General features: G+C 39.3%; 1 protein-coding gene across 1 annotated transcript in view; it reads right to left on the bottom strand.

The window, feature by feature from the left end:
- The window catches only part of TAFA4 (TAFA chemokine like family member 4), a 49,950-nt gene that overhangs the window by 8,335 nt on the left and 21,164 nt on the right, over nt 1-20,451 (bottom strand). Inside the window, exon 3 of the mRNA XM_009502982.2 lies at nt 1,154-1,309. Coding sequence (XP_009501277.1) covers nt 1,154-1,309 — 156 coding nt within the window. The remainder of the gene's footprint in view (nt 1-1,153; nt 1,310-20,451) is intronic.

Here is a 20,451-nt window from a genome sequence, read left to right as displayed (position 1 = left end):
CTTCATGTTTGAAACTAAATATCTCTGAATGCTGGATTAAAAACTGGATTATTGGATTGTTTTATATTTAACTTGTAGTGGTTGCAATTTTGTGTGAATAAGAATGAAAACAGAAGTCTTGCTTATGAATTAATGAAATGGGGGATCTGATAACTTCTAGACTTTTTCTAAAAAAAAACCAAGCTAACAAAAAACCACCCAAAAAACCCCGAACCTGTCTTGGAGTAACTAAATTAATAACCAGAGCAGCAGCCACTCCAGGAACAGACTCTGCAGGTGGGAAAAGGAAAAAGGGTAACCCAAAATTTCTGAATTTCTGGTAAGCGAGAGGAAAACAGTGGGGCTGAGGCACAGAGTGAACCCCAGGGAGGCAAGTTTTATATAACCTCAGAACGCCTGGTCAACTAAGACTTTAGCTTTAGTGTATGTAATTGATTTAATTTTGAGTAAGTTATACTGCCAAAAGCATAAGGATGTTGAGCTCTGAAGATTTCAACATCTGCTTAGGAAGGTGATGGACTAAGGCAACTGTACCACAGTTTTCTTTCATCAGGTAGGTGACCTAGCTCAGACACTGTGTCCTGCACAGCAGTATGCCTGCTTTGCTCTCCAGACTCTAATGTATTTGGGGTTACAACACATGAAACGGAATAGACATGGGGCATCATTATATAGCACTGATGTCCAGCATACAAGCTCATTAGGCACATAAAATGGCAAAACATCCATCTAGAGAACAGCTCTCAAAATCAGACATGCCAGCACTATCTGTGTGCCCAGTCTTAGGGCTGCATTTATTATCCAGTGACTTTTTAGCCAAGCTACTAAGTCTAAAGACAACTGGAAGAGTTAATATCATAAGCTTGAATTTCTTAGCTTATGTTGTTTTCAGACTAATTTTAAAGGAGAATTCTTCTGTGAAAAAAATTGAGAAGTTTTATTGGCACAGACATGAAATGGACGAGTACATATATTAAGAGGATTAATTACACCCAGATTTATGCACAGACTCATTATCATCAATGCACAGAGATGTTTCCAAAATTAACAAAAGGAAGGATTATGCTTTTGAGGCAGTGGGAAGTCAAACAATCAAGGAGACTAAACTTCTCAAAAATCTTAATGAACCATGAGTGAGCGGGAGACTGCTTACCTTCCACGCAAGAGGGCTGAGCCCTTGTTGTACCAGCCACCTGCCCTGGGAAGCAGGAGCACTTGACTGTTTGCGATCGTTCTTCAATCCGGTTCTTATTGCAGCAACGATGTACTGCCACAACTTCACAAGTCCCTTGCTTGACTTGGTGCTGGCCTAATAATTGCAGAGATAAGCGATTGAGAAAACAAAACATCAGTGTGTAAAGAAAAAGCCAGTTTGTACAGTCCTACAAGACAGTGAATCTCACTAACGCCAGTTTAAATCCCAGGAAGATGAAGGTGCAAAGCACCTTGTAAGATCTGGCTTATGCCCTGAGTTTATCCTATTCTTACTAATAAAGATTAGTTCATCATAACAAGTCAATTTTTCAATCTATCCTCCCTGTCCCTTACAAAGCCATAGGGAGAAAAGGAGATTGGAGTAGTCAATCAGATGGATTAGACAAAAAGACATGCAGAGTTCAAGCAAATTTCTCCTTGCTTTGGCTTCCTGTCTTGCATTAGGTTTTATATTTCATTCTTTCCCTTCATAAATGGACACAACGGACAGGATAATGTTTATCCAAGGGAGACTTATCTTAAATAGCAGGAAAAATTTCTAACATAACATCTAAGCACTGTTTGCTACACCTATCATCACAGACAGGCTAAGAACAAGGTAGGCTGAAAAGCTGTCTTAGTCAAGTTTTGTCAACAACAACAAAAAACCCCAAACCAAAAAATACACCAAAAACACCCCACCAAACTATATGGATTTCTTTAGTTCCCTACCAGCCCATTTTGAACAAATGTGTGATAAACATTCTATCTTATTGCTTTCCTTTCAAGTGCCTTTCCTTACAATTCACTGTCCCCTGTTTCTCTGAGTTTATTTTCCCCTCCTTCTCTCCTTTCCTTGCTCCTGCCTTCACATCTTAGCTCCACTGTTCCTTGCATCTTACCATTTTCCTCCACTGCCAAACTTAGTCTCTGCCCTACCTAAAACCATTCCTCAGAAACCCCACTTCACAAAACACCTCTCCTGTTTGCGTAAGTCATTTCCATGTCCTCACTTTCCTAAACAGCCTTCAAGTGCTTCATCTTGCATTTGTCTCGTCTTATTTAGAGTAGAGCCTCGGATGGCTCTTATCTCTGTTTGTAAAGCACCTTGTAAATTAACAGCACTACAGAACAGGGTGGGTTTTTTAATAAGTGAGCTAGACAGAGAGACAACGCTGAGAATAATAAAAATATTCACCATCAAAGCAGTACAGTCTCTTTATATGAGAAGAGACTACAGAACAGATATTGGTGTAGGTGTGTGTAATATCAAAGGTACAGCAAACCAAAGAAAGGAAGGTGAAGGGGAGAGCTCTCCTCAGAAACAGACAGCCCTTCAAGTGGCAAGTCTGGAGGAGTGTCCTGTTTCCCACTCACTCCATGCTTGCCTGGTTTTGGAGGTTTTTTTGTTTGTTTGTTTTACAGTGTCTGTTACTAATACCAGACACAGGATTTTGAGATAGGGAGTACCTTGGACTGATGTAATATGGCCAGGCTTACGTCCTTATCGATGAAATCTTACTGAGTGATTAACATCACTGTATGTTTTGGGCAGAAACTTTTATTACTTGATTAAGTGGGAAATCTTAACCTTCAAAAGAGTTAGCAATGCAATTTAGGCTTCTAAGGGGGTTTTCAAAAAAAAATAAAGGAGAGCATTCAAATATATATATAACTTTTTAAAAGGTTGGCTTGGCAATGTTCCTTTTCCATGTGTGTTTTGGTTTCAAATGTATTTCAAGCACAGCTAAAACGCTGCCTGACTTTTGTTCCCAAACTTGCATTCACAACAAACTCAGTGGACAAGAAACTATGTATATGCAATCCTGGAAAGCAAATCTAGTCTTCTATTTGTGCACTTAACATGTAAAATGAAATTCTATATACAGAAATGGTTTGGGGTTTTTTCTGAGGAAAAAGCTACACTGTACTTTTAAGCAAAATATGCTACAGCAGAAAAATGTATAATGTATTTTACAGAAAGTTGGAAAAATGTTGAAGACAGCATAAAAGTACCTTACATAGCTACTGTAATAAGTTTATTGGCAGACTGAATTTTTGTGCAAGTGCCTAATTCCCATATCATAATAAACATTAAAAAATGAAAACAGCTACCAGCTTATAGGAGAGTAGCTTCTCTGTAAGTCAATATGGAAAGTAAATACACAAATAGAGAACCTAAACTGGCCGTGTCACTTCAGTCCAAAGTATTATTCTACAAAACACCTCGCATGACAATGTTTTGAGATAACAGCAGATGGCCAGGGGTTCTGACAGAAAAGATTTTGTAAAATGGGGTTGTTAATTTAAGAGAAGATATTTACTTATTTAATAATTACATCTACAACCTGAAGTCAAAACTCTGGAGTAAATGGGAAATTTCCATTGGTTTCCTCCAGTGCTTGCAGTGGTGGTCCTGCATTCACTGGAGTCAACAACAAAATTTCTATTGACTTCAGGAGAGCAAGGTCACAGTCTGGACTGTCTCTTGAGAAGGAGATTTTATAAGCGAGGGAGGAAAAACCAAAAATTTAGAACTGCTCAGGCCACATACTTGAGTCTGCCATGTATCTCATCTGAAAGACCAAGCGGCCAGGTCTTATTTTTAATTAAAGTCATTATTCACCAGACATCAGATGCCAAGATAAGAGTAGAAGATATTTTTTTCAGAAGGTACATCATAAGAATGGACTAGATCCAGCTACAACGATCAATATGTAGCTGAAAGAATGTCTATTTTCAAGATCAAATCCTGCTTCCTTTAGGTGAACAGTCCTGTTAAGTCAATACCAAAATAAATCAAGCAGGCTGGCCCTGAGCATACAGCCCAAAAAACCTGGGGCTCGCTTTCAATTGTCTTGTTTTAATTTCAAAGCAGTGAGAGTGCTCCCCTGAAGTGCCAGGAGTCAACAGGCACACAGATGTTTGCAGAACACAAAATTAAGTTTCCTCATGTATGCATCCTTTGGTTTAGTAGCTGTTTTATGTACGCTCATTCATGTTACGCACCTACACAAGCAGGGAAGAGAAGGTGTCCCCTCTTCATCTGCTGTCAGGGTAAGACGCTAAGGTTTGAAAGTACTGCTGCCATGCAGAGGAAGACAGCAGTCTCCTCCCTTGTCCCTAGTGCGCAGATCTTATGGAGTATAACAGCGAAAGGTACTAAAAAGCCAAAACCATCTGCATGCATCATTTGCATTAATTGGATTGCCCTTGTAATAGTCTTTCCCCTCCTACATATTCACATCTATATTTCCTCCTGCTTGTTCAAGCACGTCTTAACACTTTTTATTCTGCTGAACACCATACGCATTTCTTCTTGATATTCAGACACATCTGTGAACAGGTGCTGAACAAATGCTAAGCGTTAACATGCTAGCTTTCTGTCCAGTTTTGTCAGTGTTCAGCAATCTAGAGGGCAAGCACTCAGTTTGCAGAGTAGCTTTCAGATTTAGGAAAACTCACAGAATATCTTAAACACTAACCATCGACTCAGTCTATTCTCTGCCTGTATCTACTGAAACCTGTTGTATCTACAGTCAGGTGCCCAAAGGCAGCAAAAAGAGAGAATATAAGAATACTCTCCTGCACATTTTAATCTCCATCTTGCACTAGATAAACCTTCATCTAAGGTACAGCTGAGAGCATAATGACAGAGAAACTCACTAACAGCCTTAAAATATTTTATAATCAATGGATTCTCAGGAAGCCAAGGCATTAGAGGAGCAGGGACTGAAGAATTTTTGAAGTGTGAAGATCACAGTGAGTGAATTCTATGCCGGTAACATCAGGAAAGCATTCCAGTGAGAACTGCAATGAGAGATAGGGAGAAAGCCAGGCTCTGGAGAGCAAAGCCCCTTTGGGCTCACTTATAAAAAGCCCATAAATTCATAGCTCTTCACCTGTAAACCTATTCAGATCTGCAACCTAAGGGCTGTCAATATTTGAAGTTGAAATTCAGTTACATCTTCACATTAAATTAAGAAACCTCTCCAAGGAGAGATACATTTTAACAGCAACAGTACCAGAGAAAGGTCCCTGTCATAGAACACCTTCTGCATACCGAAGAGGGTATGTCTGCCAGAGAGGCACTGTGGAGGACAGAGGATGAATGTTGAAAACTATGGGGCTTTGGGTTACCTCTGATCAGGATTTTGGCACATGCGTTGCTCTCCACATCCAATTTCCTTACAGCTTAGCTTCCCTAGAAATACCAATGCTATTCAAGTTCACTAAGGACACTTTCCCTATCTCTCCATACAGGGCACAGACATAACAGGCTGATGGAAGCAACCTCCAGCACACTCCCTCCTATGAATCGTGCTGCCTTTCATAATGAGGTACCTACAAACAACAACAGCCTTCAGGTGCTCACGTCCAGAATGCCTCCTAGTGACCTCATGGACTGGCCACACAAAGGCTCTGTGACCAGTTCTTTGTTATCGGTGGGCTTTCCAGTCCACAAGATGGTAGGCTGTGTAGAGCTGCTAGACAGCCTTCACAGTTTTCAGAGAAAGCAGTCATCATCTCTGAAGAATAAGAAATAACAAACTAAGAAGTTATTAGGATTGCACATTACAAGCCAGCACAAATGTGAGTAGAGTTGACTGAATAATCACCACTGAACTGTTAATTCTCAGTTTAATATATTTTTTCAACTAACTTATTTGAAAAGACCTTATTTTCACTTTATTCATGGAAGTCAAGGGGCAGATATGCAATTAATGCTTCTAAAACTCTGAAATCCTCAAATGAAAAGAGGGAAATACAAATACTGTTAATAAAATATCAAATATCACAATGATGTACTTCAAGACTACAAGGAAAATACCAAAGAAAGAGGAAGGCTTTCAGAAGGGTGCTAGCCAATTCTGTCTACATCCATTTCACATTTGGAGTAGTTCTAATTACTCCCAAGGAGTACTCTTTCAATGCAATGTACATGCAGGCAGCATGCCTTTATCAGAGATCCTGAGTAACCTCCTGTTTTTCTAATTTCTTAGCTAAGAAGCACATGGAAAAGACATTTAAAGGGAGTTTTTATCTCTGTTTCATAAGCTGCCCTCTTTGATTAAGAAAGCAACTAGTCTAGATGTGCTGTTCTCCAGAGTACAGTAGGACAATATGGCCCTAGCTCAGCACATTCTTCAGTAAGCCTCAAAACCAACAAGCTTGTACTGCACAAAATCAACAGCATCATTTATTTAAAGGGTAAGACGATTTCTGTCAATGGGGAGATGAATGGTTATGGAACCTGATAGTGCAGGCAACAACAGTAAGAGAAACAACTGAGTTTAGAAGTCAGCACTGATGATGTTGGGAAGAAGAAAGAACTCTAAAAAGCTTGGTTTATCATCTGTTCTGCTTCACCTCATGCTGGCTTTTGCTTACAAATATATGAACACACAGAAGCACACAGCAAGAGGCAAATATTCTTCGAAAAACATATTAAAGGAAATAACATTTGCTATTTTTCACATATTTTTACGGACCATATTTATTGGTAAAACATCTCCATCTCACAGAGTGTTTTTTTGGGTGAAAAGGGAGAAGGAGTGTTTCTAATGATGACACCTTTTCTCAATAGAAGCAGCTAAAAGTCAATTGAAATGTAAAATTAACACTCCACCTTCTAGGCTGACGATTTCAGCACCGCTTTTCTCTACTACCATTCCATCAGCCGCTGAATTTTTTCATAATAATTTCACATTCGTGTCAAGGTACTGACTTAGATGCTCTCCTTCCTCAAGGATATACAATATTTATATATACACACACACTTTTTTGTACATTGTCTCTGCATATACAATTCAGCCCAGTTTCACTTGAAACATTTACCTTTTCACTTGTTGACAGCAAGAGACATTTGTGGCAGTTCTGGACTATCTCTGAAAAGACCAGTTCAACTGTTCTACAGATAAATAAGCAAGAAATGTCTTCCCATAATCACCTGCCCATGATAATAGGCAAAATAAGATGTAGTGCACACACAAAAAAGGGAACAAGGAATTCAGTTTGCTATCCATTACTCTCACATTCCTCAAACACACAGCAGTATTGTGATTACTAGAGATAACATCTGTAACAAAACAAGAAAGCGAAGACAATGATCTCCCAGATGAAGGAAATTAGGTTGATGCTCACACAGTGTGCAGGTTTCAAACCAAAGAGTTTATCACAGCCTATAAAGTTACAGCCTTTTTTGGATCAAGTAATTTGTGCTTCATCGGTTGTGGAAGCCAATAGTATGGCATGTCCAAAATCTCAATCAGCATTTTAACAGGATAACCAGGGAAGCAGCACTGAACTACTTTAACTTGTTTTGGGCAAGAAGTGACATCTGAGGAAAACAACAACTCTCAAAACAGGCAACTAATTTGAGAGGAACCTTAGGGGTACAGTAGATCTAGATGTGTATTTGAAAAAAATGTGAGTGACCTAAAACCCTGATAATGAGGCCCAAAAAGTTAATGGAATCAAAAGCATAACCTTTCAGTGCAGGTGGAGGAACATGCTGACACAGCTGGAGAGAATCATGTAATACAGTGAATTCTCTGGCGAGTGTCAGAGGTCACATCCATATGGAGATTAAAGTCCCCTGGAATAAGTAGCATAGGTGACCTCAGATCAGACACAAGCACTGAGACTTCTCTAAGGAATGAAGCATTAAATCTGAGTCGTCAATAAATCAAAACAGCTGAGACCAAGGTAGGTGCTGCAAATGGGGGAGGGAAGAGGGAAAAGTTGCTGCAAATGAAAAAAGTGGAGGAAGAGTGACCTGGAAGCAAAACCAAATTAAAATATGAGCCTCTCTATCTGCTGGGTTGCTACACTGAAATTAATCAATAAGGACTGCCTTTCTGCCAGGCAGTAATATTCATCCTGGTTCAAGCACACATATCCCTTGTACAAATGAAATCTAAGAGCATAAAACTTTATAAAGTGCCTTGGAGTAAAGTGGTGCTAATCATTTCCTGCAGGAAACTTTCTACTGTGTGGCTATTTTAGGTGAGGCAGGAAGAAAATACAAGGGGAAGATTTGGTTTTCCATCATAACTTGTAGCAAATGAGCAACATTGTGCTCTGTAATATAGAGGTATTTCCCACATGTCCCATTAACATTCACTCTTGCTATTACATTCAAACCACTCTCTTTCTCTTATTTGTTCCTTCCTTCACAAATTTATCATGAGAGAAAAGGAAAAAGAATGAAACTAGTTCCCTGGAGAGATCTCTGCTTGCCTGAAGGAAGCAGGTATACACACATCCGTATAGGCCAGGCTTATGGGTTATTCACCAGTTGTAAGCAAAAATTACATTTTCTGCCCCAATTGTGAGGGCTGACAGCCTCTATAAACAGGGTCACTCTTGCCATAGGAAAGCAGAAGTAGCATACCTGGGACTGCAAATTGGGAAGGACTATCCCATCCACATCCATAACTAGCCCTTCATCAACAACAGAAGCCATCAATGGCTTCAAGACGCCATCAGTGCAACCCCGGGGACAAGGTGAGCTCCCTGCCCCCAGCAGCCTGCTGCCACTTGCAGCTGTCACCATACCCAGACTCAGTGCTGTACTTGCACAACCTATTACTTCACATCTATGGCATGCCAGAAGTTCCTTCAATAATATCATAAACTTTAAGAAAAAAAGAAAGAAAAACTCTTATGTCTGCCTCATGTATGCAACAAAATAAATTTTGAGGATTAGGCCTTATGTCCTCTGAGCATTCCTCCATCACCTGAAATATCAAATTACTTTTTTGGGCTTAGCTGTGTAAACCAAATATTTTTAATCTGCTAAATACCACAGGTATTTTTAACCTGGTTCAAGGTCATTCATCAGACAAGAAAAACATTTTTTTAGAGAGTATGAAACTGCAGTTGTCATCTAAGTCATTAGGGTCTGCAGATTAAGTAAATGGCAGTTGCCAAAAAACAGAGTAGATGTTTGGGAAAGAAGCATTTCCTTCATTTCAAGTGAAAACTGAATCTTTGTTCTCATGTCCAGGTATAATGGGTAAAACTGAGGAGGGCAACAAAGGAAACTTGTACTTTGTTCCACTTCAGTACTCAAAACAGCTCAAACACACAAGGCACAAAGAACTGGTTTTCTGGTTTTTGTTTTCTACATGCAAAGGTGCATTTCCCTCCTTAAATGAAATTACTTTTATGGAACTGCAAAGTAATAGGCCTGTGCCTGGATTGGGCAGTTAGATGTAGGCAAATGAATAATTATTCATTAGTTAACCGTCATTTGAGAATCTGCTCAAGAAAGGTCCAGACATAACCGTTGCTATTAAAGGTACGGTTTATGAAAATTTTTCTGGTTGTCCTGTTTGACAGTCTTAATCTTTGACAGACTTTGATAGTGAATCTCTCTTTCCATTAATTGCTCTGTGTTTATAAAAATCATGCAGCAGTATTTCTTACTACTAGAATTGTCTTTTGCAAAAAACAGGACCAGTGGATAATTTGTGAATTTAAATGATACATTCCGTTACTGAAGTGAGATGAAATTTTCATGCAATAGGCAGATCAGGCAAATGGAGTGTTGAGGAACGTTACATGCAATCAGATTGGTTTATGCACTGGGCACCAGGCCATCAGCTCCTCAGCTGGTCTTTAATCCCTGGAAAAGCCCCTATGTCTTGATCAGCACTGATTAATTATTTTCAGAGTTTGCCTCATTTTATATCAGGTTTTATATAGCTGTAATGGTTATCTTGGGTTTATTCCGATGGAACAGACAAGGAAAGGTTTGCAGAATTCCAAGAATAAGATCCAGCTGCCAGTTGAGCAATAACAGGGCATAAAACTAAATTGCACAAATGTGTTTTTAACTCTGGGTGGCATGACAACTTTTAAATGGTTTCAGCTTGTGCAGACTCCATCCAAACTGGCTGAACAGCTAATTGAACTTAAGCTATTTTAACTATTATATCCATAAGTGCAAAGCGTAAGTGAAGTTTCCAGAATGCCAACAGACTATTTTAGTCGATACTATTGAATGATGTTCTTCTTCTATAGAAATAAATAACCCTCCAGAGTGTCTAGCATTTTACGCTACACTGTAACAGAGAGAGACAATGAAATATAGTCACAATCAAATAAAATGAGAATTAAAGCCTGATAACAATTTCCCATAGGTCCACATTATAACTCATGACCCTGACTTATACAGTTAACGATAAAATAATTAAAAAGAAAGTCAGAATTCAGCAGTTGTGAGGGTCTGTACATTTCCTATTTCATGCTGATGACCCCTTTTCAAAGCTTCACTGTTAATACTTCTTTTCTCCTTTCAAAATTCTGCAGATCGCTTGAACCTCTCACTTTTCAATCTTCTTAACCTAAGAATAAAGGTGTAAATCTAAAATTTTGACATGTCAATTGCAGGCTGTAGCCAAAGTAAATCCCAGAGAGGCACGGTTCAGAGAGCCATATCTGGAGATCTGTGTTCAATAGCTAGGTGCACGCACAAATGGGTGCTGCCACAACACACATCCTCTGCTGATCTTTCACCATATTTCTTCCACGTTGTTTATATTATCAGCCCTATGATCTTATGCAGCAAAAGGCCTTTTTGCAGTCGGTATACTGCTTGTTCTAGCCAAATTTGGCTTTTTTCATTTGGCAGCTAGCAACAATAAAAATATTACACCCAGGCATACAATGGGAGTTTCTACAAGAAAGCTATATGAATCAGAAAAAATAGAGTTAGCAGACCCTTCTCAGAAATGGAAGACTTAGAGGCTAAGACATTCTTTCCCTGTACCACAGATCCCCTTCCAAGAACCCAAGAATCCAATAACCCAACCCTTCTTCCATACTTATTAAAACAGACAGTCCTTGACAACAATTAGGTAGATCTTTCATTTTAACTAAGCCGTTCAGCTTAAAGTGAAAAATTAAAATATAACTTTAAAATGGCACAGAAGCCACTGTATCCTGTAACCTATACAACCAGAACAGACTGGAGAGTAACAACAAGTGTCTCCCTCTATACCACGTCTTAGCTTTGACAGAAAGAGACAAGAACTCTGGGAGAAAGTCTGACAGTTTAATCCTTGAATCACATTCAAGCCACACTGTCATCGCTCAAAGGACTAAGAAGGCTCTTGACTCTTATAGATTATTGTATTCGGTAGGGGTTTTTCTACCTTGAGATGGAAATTCACTCCCTGATAACTGAACACATTTATTTTGTGATGTAGCAGCTGCAATAACAGCACTTTCCTACACCTGTATGTAGCAAGACAGTCAGTGGCTTAGTCCTAGGACACTTGAAAACGTACGTTTGGATTGGAGGCTCAAAGGAGGCAGAATTGAGGGGGAAGTCTCAGATTCCCAAGGGCTTTTAGATGTCCAGCTCTTACGTTGGCCATGAAATCTATTTGAAAACAATGTAAATGAGATATTTAAATAGCAGGAAGATGTTTGGGTATCTTTCTAGATCTTGGGCAAAAAAAAAAAAAAAAACAGGTCAGCCAGAAAAGGGGACATACTTCATTCACTACAAAAGAGAGGGACTGCCATTTTTAGCAGAAACACTTGTCACAACTGGGCAAGTTGCAGAAACGATGTAGTGAAATCGTCTTTCTAAAGTATCCCAGCTACCTTGTCAGATTTGACAAACTTTTATTCTTACCAGAAAACAACAGGCTTCCTCACCTGGTGAATTTTTCCTTGGCCCTAATGAGACTATCAGCAAATTCAGAGATGAATTAGACTAGTCATTAAGGAGGCAGAGCATAAAAAATGAGCCACAGGAAAGGTCAAAGAAATGAGGGTGAATGAAGAAGAGCACGTGCCCTGTCACAACCACTGCAGATGTGAAGGGAACAACCAGGGGAGAGAAGCAGATGTTCCCGTTAAAGCTGTGCAAATTTGACGGCTGCTTTCAAGGATAATGGAGCAGCCATAGGTGGCAGGAGAGGGCACACCATTAACTTATACAATGCTGGTTAGATTCCCCCAAGAGCTATTGACTTTAGCAGCAATGCTCCACCATCTCCCCTGTCTGAATAAGATTAAAGGTGACCTGGTAGAGTTGTCATTAGTTCCACTATCTTTGTGAAAAGATGGTACTCTAATTAAAATGGTTGGGTTTTTCCTCTTGCAGTGTGCAGATTACAAAGGGGAAACTTTTCAAATGTTTCTTCTGATCATAGTCTCAAAAAAAAAAAGTCAAATCAACAGTTACACGGCTTTTCTTACCTTTAAAACCTGTATTGACTTTAACTCATTAGAAAAGTTTCTGCTCATGTGATTGGCTTTTCTTGATCTTAAAAGATGCATTGCCTCGTTTGCAAGATAAATTGTCAGAATAGTAACTAACTTTATGTGATCTGATGATGTCCACAGACTTTTAGTGACCTTCTGATACTTCCTGTAACACCACGTCCCACCACGGACATGGTGGGAAGGACCAACAGACATTGTTCACGACAGCTGTTCTACAGACCAGCAGCAGCTTCATAAAGACAGATTCCTCTGCAAGACCCCTTGCCTGGAGTTCCTGGAAACCCAAGAAAAGGTCAGTTTAATCTGTGGTGAATCACAACAGCAGAAGCCAGCAACAACTGCATTAGTGCCACTGCCATTAATGAGCTATGAAGTCGCTTGCACATTATTGGCCATAGGCCATGGAAAAAGACTTCTCTTCCATTCATGCCTGTTCAACTCCTGTTATTTTCAGGGATTTCTAGGATTCTGTGTGTGGCTGGAATGCCTCCCTCACACTGTTCTTTGACTAGCCTCCCCTTTAAACATGGACTACTCTACTGCCTCCCTGTGCTGCCACCCCTCTGGTGCCCACACCAGAGGACTCATGTCCAACAGCGTTGTCGCTGCCCAGCAGCTAGTTCTCAGCAGCAGTGAAACTGGCCAGGATCACATTAATCTTACCCAGCTGGCTCGATAAAAGAAAACAGCAGAAATTCTGTCTCCTATCTAGATAAGAGGGAATGAGACAGCCAGAAAGAAAAAACACAGCTGTAGCAATTTTTCTCAGGTGGATATGTACTTACTAACAAACCTGAGATCTCCAACTAATTTCACACAAACCACCTGTCTGATGGCACTTCCCAACACTACCAAGCAGATCTGGATTAGAAACAATGACCTTGAGGTGAAAGGCTCTGTATCTCATTACTAATCCATTGAGGCTTCCTGTTCTCATGTGACTGCATCTTGTAATTATTCACAAGTGCCTCTTTCGAGCACAAGAAATTACAAGACTTTCTTTATAGTGACTATACACCTTTGAAGCATGCAAACCTGACCATTTGAGATTAAGCAATGTCATTAATGTACTTGTTTCTGCACTACCACTTCCATGAAGAGAACTCAATTGTCAGCACACTGACAGTCCTGACTAGTCCAGTTTAATTCTACCCTGGCAAACAGGAAAATAATTCACATACCTGGACTGCCATGCCATAACATCTTTTATTAAATAGTCTGAATTTTGTGATGTAAAAGTACATTAATATGCATTATTAAAAATCTGTTTGTTTTAAAAATATTTAAAAAATTTATTGTTAGGCAACAGGCATGGCATTATTCAGCATGAAAATGCTGACAAAGAAATGGCTTTTCAAAAGCCTTTTTGTCACTTCATATATGATTTATTGCCTGCAAGCTTCCTGTTTAAATACTTCTAACCAAGTCATTTACTTTTTACTCATGTATTACATATGAAATAAGAGGAAATTTTAACTGAGGTCTCCAAGAAATTGCTTTTGAGAATGTAAAAATGGCAGTACAGAAGTTACTGAAGAAATTTCCTTTTATTTTTGGGCAAAGGTTAAGGGAGAGGCAAAAGAGAATGAAGACTTGAAAGATTCTAGAATCAGTATAAAATAGTTATTGGGTTTAAAAAAATAAAATACAGTGAAATATACATTCTGCCATGAATCACTGGCTGTGAGAAGGAAGGATGCACCTAGGATTAATATTTTTAAACATTCCGAAACTGGTGGCAGATGGCCTGAAGTTATCATAAATATGTACACTTTGGAAGTGGCCTTAGCTGAGAATATATCAGTCTTCAACATAACTCCAAAAGAGTTCACTTACAAACAGGAAAGCAGGTTTTCCACTATCAAGTTCTAAGCGTCCTGTGCTCCGAGAAGCTGAAAAATAATAATCTATAACCATAATGACTCAAAACTGCATAGCAAGCTTGACCAATGAGCTGACAGTCAACACATTCAGAATTTAATCTGGTAATGCTGGAGTATCCTTAACTCTAAATTACACAAAGTGACAGTTTACAAGGATCAGCACGAGAGTGACTTAAGACCTTCAGATATGGCCTTTAAAAACACCTGACACTTCATGTAAAATATCCTCATTTTACTGAGGGAAATTTGCCATGCAAGTTCACTAAAAAAGAAGGGAAGCACCAGAGCGTACATCCACTCCTGGCACTCAGAGTTCCACATGAGGTGCCTAAATGACACATTTCTGCATCACCTTTTCCTCAGGCACTCTTTTAACTCTAACACATTCTAGCAACAAGAGCTGAACAACTGAACCATCACAATGACGTAGGCAAAGGCGATTCCCCCAACTACCATGACAATTCCAAGAAAGCTAACATCCATGAGAGAGTCTCCCTGAGCCACGCATTCTGCATTGGTCAGGAATGGGACACTCAAAGAAAAGTATAATAGTTCTCACAAGGACTTCTCTGCCTCTCCCCAGAGCCTACTGAGGCCGTAGCACACCGTGTTTTGATGATTCCAGCTGGCAGACAATTCCTGGCAGAAGAGCTTAGAGAAGTGTTCAAGTATGGCTTCCAAACTGACCACAGCAGTTAGGCACTTGAAGGAATGAATCACTGAATTTAGTAAAAATTTCACTCCCTGAGCTTTAGGTACAAGAACCTTAAATATCAATAGTAAAAATCTCAGACCACCAATGCCCTCTGGGTAGCTACAAAGGCTGCCCTTTTTCCCTCCTCTTGAAATCTATTCAGACTGTGAGCTGTGGTGGATTCGTTTCCAAGGTGCCCTGGTTCCATGTTCATTCTTTAACACAGGCAAGGCATTGAGAGCACTGAACGGCCACCTAAACATATCTTTTACACTAAAATGAACAACAGGGTGTGTCAAAAGAAGAACTCAGCTACCCTCCTACTGATAACTACTCCATTTTCCAGTTCATACTCATTAAATTTTGCTAACTACTAGACATGAAATCAGACATGTTATTTAGCAACAAACTTCACAGCTACTTTCAATGGACCAGGAAAAATAGCATCATTTGTCTCCTGCAGGAATGTATTTTGCACATGGAAAAACAACTTATGATTTTCAAGAAACTGCACCTTTTAATTTCTTTTTTTTATTATTTATTTAAAACCATTGACATTTTATCAGGAACTTTGGTAATATATTGTTATTTAAAAACCACTGAAATTGGATAAGAGAATCTATTTCTATTTCTTTTAATGTTTCTGTCAGTTTAAACCAGAAGGATTTTTTATTTTTTAAATGAATTTTTTATATGTCCATCAAATTTCAGGAAAGATTTCAGAAGAGAAGAGGAAAAGTCCATTAATCTAGACCCCATAAAGCATAAAAATACCACAGTGAAACAAATGACATATTTGTGCATGAAGTATCTTGTCAAAATTGGGACTACCTTATTTAAAAGAATTTCTCACACATCGTTCCTAATATTAGCGAGAATAGTGTATGACTGATCATGATTCACTGCTTAAGGAACAGGTAGGTTTCAGGTGAGAGGTGGATGGCAATTATTGGGATGAATAGAACCTATATTAGAGATTCAACACGCTGCCAGTCCAATACATTATCCTTTGTCAGCTTTTAAGTAATTTTAAGCATTTGGATAGGGGTTGGATTATTAGATAGTTTATGTTTCAAGGCACGCAGACAATATATGGAAGCTTGCTGTTAGAAGGGGAAAACATCTTTGCTGGATTCTGTAAATGGCTTGCCCAAATACCTTCACACTACGTAGCTGATGCTGTTACTGAAGTGGAACAGGGACTCTTTCTCTCAGCTGCCACCTCAGACCATGAAACAACACAGAAAGCGTTGAATTAAAACCTTTAAAGAATAACCTGTAGCAAGGAGTGACCAGTTTCCAGCTCCAGGCAGAGATAAAACACATAGTCTAGCTTCTTTTAGTAAGCAATCAGTCCTTGGGTGTAAAAGTAAATACAACGTGGCTTATGTCTTATCTTCACCGGTACTGAACCAAGACAGGCAATTAAGCAAAATGAGAATGGACTCAGTGAAACAATTTGTTATTTGTTTACTATACGGTATCATCTAATAGTGACTCCACAGAAGCAAAATCCCTTCCTGGAGGTCTTTGCTTTGCTCATAACTCATTACCCTAGAGACAAGAGATATCACTGATGCTATTTTAATCCGCTAAGCTGCCTTTGCTCAGCTATATGGCAAGTCTTATAAAAGTCTGCTGCGTACAAAGCAAAATCTACTCTCTCCTGAGAGGATGACCTTGAACTTGAAGGTTTGAATCTATAGCAAGTCAGCAAGTCAGACTATGGCAAAATGACTAGCCATAACAGCAGCACAGGATAATGCCTTATATTTTCATATTTTAGGTTTTGCTGTACTGTATTAGTGCACATCCAGCAGCCCTTGTCACCAATAATTGCTATCCCACAGCAACTACACAGAAATACTTGCCAATTAGCTAATTTCATTTTGACAGTTTCAGAAGCAGAAGAGGAGAAATATTGATGTCTCCAAACCACAGTCAGCAGTTGACACGCATCTTCTTTCTATCCGAAGGAGCTGCTGTCAAATGAATTGCTTAAAAAGTTATTTGAGGCAGTTCTATAGAATACAGCAAGGATGCAATGCAGAGCCTTCTGCAAGTATTATTTCTTGGGGTGCTATTAAGATCAGTACAAAAGAAAAATACTTCTTGGTGCCAAGGAGTGACAGCTTGAGAAAAGTACTATTTATAGATGGCCAGTACCTTAAGGGCTAAAAGAATTTTGAGAATTGCAATTGCCTCTAAAAAATAAAGCAAATCTTGACTTTTTCAGCAATGTGCACTAAATATTTAATAAGGGATCCTGGAGCTCAGAAAGGTTTAAGACACTGTGTTAGGATATTGAACTAATAAGCTCCTCCAGTAAGCCTCTAAATACGTATAGTTAAACACTACCTAGTTTATTTTAATTATTTAACACAGAAACTGAAGGAGGTTAATGTGACCCAGCAGACTTGTTTATGTTGAAAACTATTGCTTCTTCTTACTCAAAAATCTGCATGCTGAGCTGCATCACAGCACAGAGTTACAAGGGAGCAATAAGGAACAGAGGTTTACAGCTGCTCGCTAACGTCCAAATGATAGCATTTATATCAGGGCAGTGACTGCATGAAGGCACAGGTAATAAAAAAAGTCAGGCCCATTGACTTTGTTGACATCACTGGAAAAACGAACGCATGTAAGTTTGGTGCATAGCTGAGAACACCCTTGGTGATGGGGGGATATTGCTAGTTTCCAAAGTTTAGTTTTAGAAATATAAAATTCCCCGATGTTTACCATTCAGTTCACAAATCATAACTGTTATTTGTCCTTCTCTCTCTTCAGACCATGGATGACATGTAATTTTGATCTTCAGCCTTTTCCTCCAGCTAAGCCACTGAAAACACAAAAAAACACCCAAACCCATTCACTTCAAAAACCCCAAAGGATAGTTGTTAAACAACAAGGGTAAAAACACGATTTTGTGATCTTCCACATCCAATCAAGAAGAGAGATATGAGGGAAAGGCAGCCATTCATGGCCCCACGGGAGCAGGGGGTGGGGGGATAGAATCCAGTTTTAAGTAATACCATCTAAGGCCCAGTGTATTCACCTGGCTATCTCTTCCCTAAAAAGGCTAAAAGCTAGTCTTGCATAAGTAAACGAGGGCTTGAGATTCATTTTTAAATGGCTATCTGGTTTATCAGAAGAAACCTTGTCCAAAATAATTTGTTTTTACTTATCCTCAGGAAGGCAAGCACAAGATGAGGTTTATATTCCTTCTCATAGATGGAATGTAAAACCGTAAGCCTCATGCGCAGCATGATATGCCAACAAAAAATGTCATTTAGTTCTGCATCATGTCTGACTATTTCAGAGCAATGTTCAGAGTCATCATTTTGATTCTATGAACTAGTATTTAGTCTTTAACAACCTTTGCTGTATAAGGAAAAAGCCACTGAGAGCAAAAGTCATGGGACTCTTGAAGAACCTGTGGTCAAAAAAAAGGCTTTGGAGTTCACTGTGTTAGATGCATTCAGAAGGGAACAAATAATGGAAATTTTGCATATGCGTCTCCTAGAAACAAAGAATCTGCTGTGCTAGAACAATCCTATCAGCAGATCCATGCATGAACACAGCATTGTGTTGCTCTACCATTGGTGATCTACTGACTTAAAACTGCAGAATCCTGTCCAAAGGCATGATAAACACTGTTATTTCAGCTTCATGAGAGACCAGCACTGGGGCCTCGGCCCTTTGCCATTCAGCCGCTCCAACCACCACCATCACATTCTCTGCAGTTATAAACAAGGGTGGCGATGGCTGGGCTTTGTTTCTATCTCAGTGCTCTGTCTGGGTGAAAGGTGTGGCCTTTTTAAGCACATTGAGATCCAGGTGCCTAAATTCCACAGCTATTGGATTTCAAGCATTTGAGTTAGTTGGCTTTTGTGGTTTGGGTCTTTGTCTTCTAGAAAAACAAAGCTGCATAAAAATCACTGATCTCACAGTAAAATCCATCTGATTTTCAAACAAAGCTGAGGTAAAGCAATTTTTAAATCTCCAAATAACAACATCATCTTCAATCACCAAAAGTCTCAGTACCGGGGAAATCAGTGGGGCAGAAACAAAGAGGGAAGCTCATCCATACAAAAAGAACATTTAAAAATAATTAGTGATTCAAACATTTTATCTGAGAATGAACCCAGGAGGTACCAGAGTCTTTTTTACCCCTAGTCCTGAGTAAAAATAGCACATTTAAGTCTTAATTTTGTTGGGTTATTTTTCCTTTTCTGCAGGATTTTCATTACTGCTTTCCTTTAAAGCTCTCCAAAGACTCAGTTGTGTGCCCGGAGAGCTTTTAAAGGAAAAGAGCTTACTTGCCTGGCATCTCTTTCCAGCCTCTCTTAGCTCTAATTACAAGGTAAGGATTAAAAAGACAAATGAGTTATCATTGCATCCTTGGCTTTTTGGAAGGGGGAAAAAAAAAAACCCAAAACAAAACAACAATCAGTGGAGCTTCCAACCTCAGGTAAAATGTTGAAGTCAGCATCTTATACTGGGGGGCAGGGGGAGAAGAAAAGATGAAATCCAATTTACAAAACATTTCACTACAAAGCTCACATGCCTTGTGGCAGTCTTGCTTTAGTACAAAGTTGTACAGCATGCAGGTGACATAATTAGGTCACTGGGGGCAAGGCTTCTTAGAACTATTACATAAAAAAATATCCATAAAATTTCTCAAATTAGACTTCCTCCAGCTTTCAAGGAGTTTCAAAACAGCGACTCTGCAAGCAACCTGGAGTAAGTTCTTCCTGGCAATGCATAGCACTGTGGTTATATGATCTGGCCAACTAAATGGTTACTTTCCATCATGATTCAATTCGCAGCTTGCAATTATTTATGGCATCTATTTTATAACTTTGGCACTGAACATGAAACAAGATTACAGAGATGCAATAGGCAAGCTGTCGTTGGTGTTTCCCTGTCATGTCAGGACAAAGAGTGACATTGCTCATACAAGTGGCTAATGAAAGTCAGACTTTGCAGATAGGATTTCCAGAAGTGTCTGAAAGGTGACCCAGGAGCATTGAAAACAGTGACCTTTCCCACTTGGTATTTGTTGCTACTAACTCAAATGGATGATACCTAATAATCAAAATCTAATGGAACAGAAATCAAGTGTGAGTTGGACACTCACGCGTGAGAATGGCAATGGTTGTGCCGGGAGGGATTGACCCCAGTGTTGGGATTACGGTTCACACTGACACAACAGCTACAGCTCGCAGCCATAAGCAGCTGCCCATGTATCATGTATGAATTTACTGGATTTTTCAAGCTAGTGCAATACCTGCTGCTGCTCTTCTATCACCACAGGCTAGGTGGAATTGGCCCACAGACAATCTTATATCTGGCTTATTTCACAGTGACAATGCCAAGAAAACAGCATTCAAATGATCACCATCTTCTCCCATCACAAGAAACCGATGTTTC

The sequence above is a fragment of the Phalacrocorax carbo genome, chromosome 6 (assembly GCF_963921805.1).
Source record: "Phalacrocorax carbo chromosome 6, bPhaCar2.1, whole genome shotgun sequence".
Classification (NCBI taxonomy): Eukaryota; Metazoa; Chordata; class Aves; order Suliformes; family Phalacrocoracidae; genus Phalacrocorax; species Phalacrocorax carbo.
This window is presented reverse-complemented; position numbering and strand designations above follow the sequence as displayed.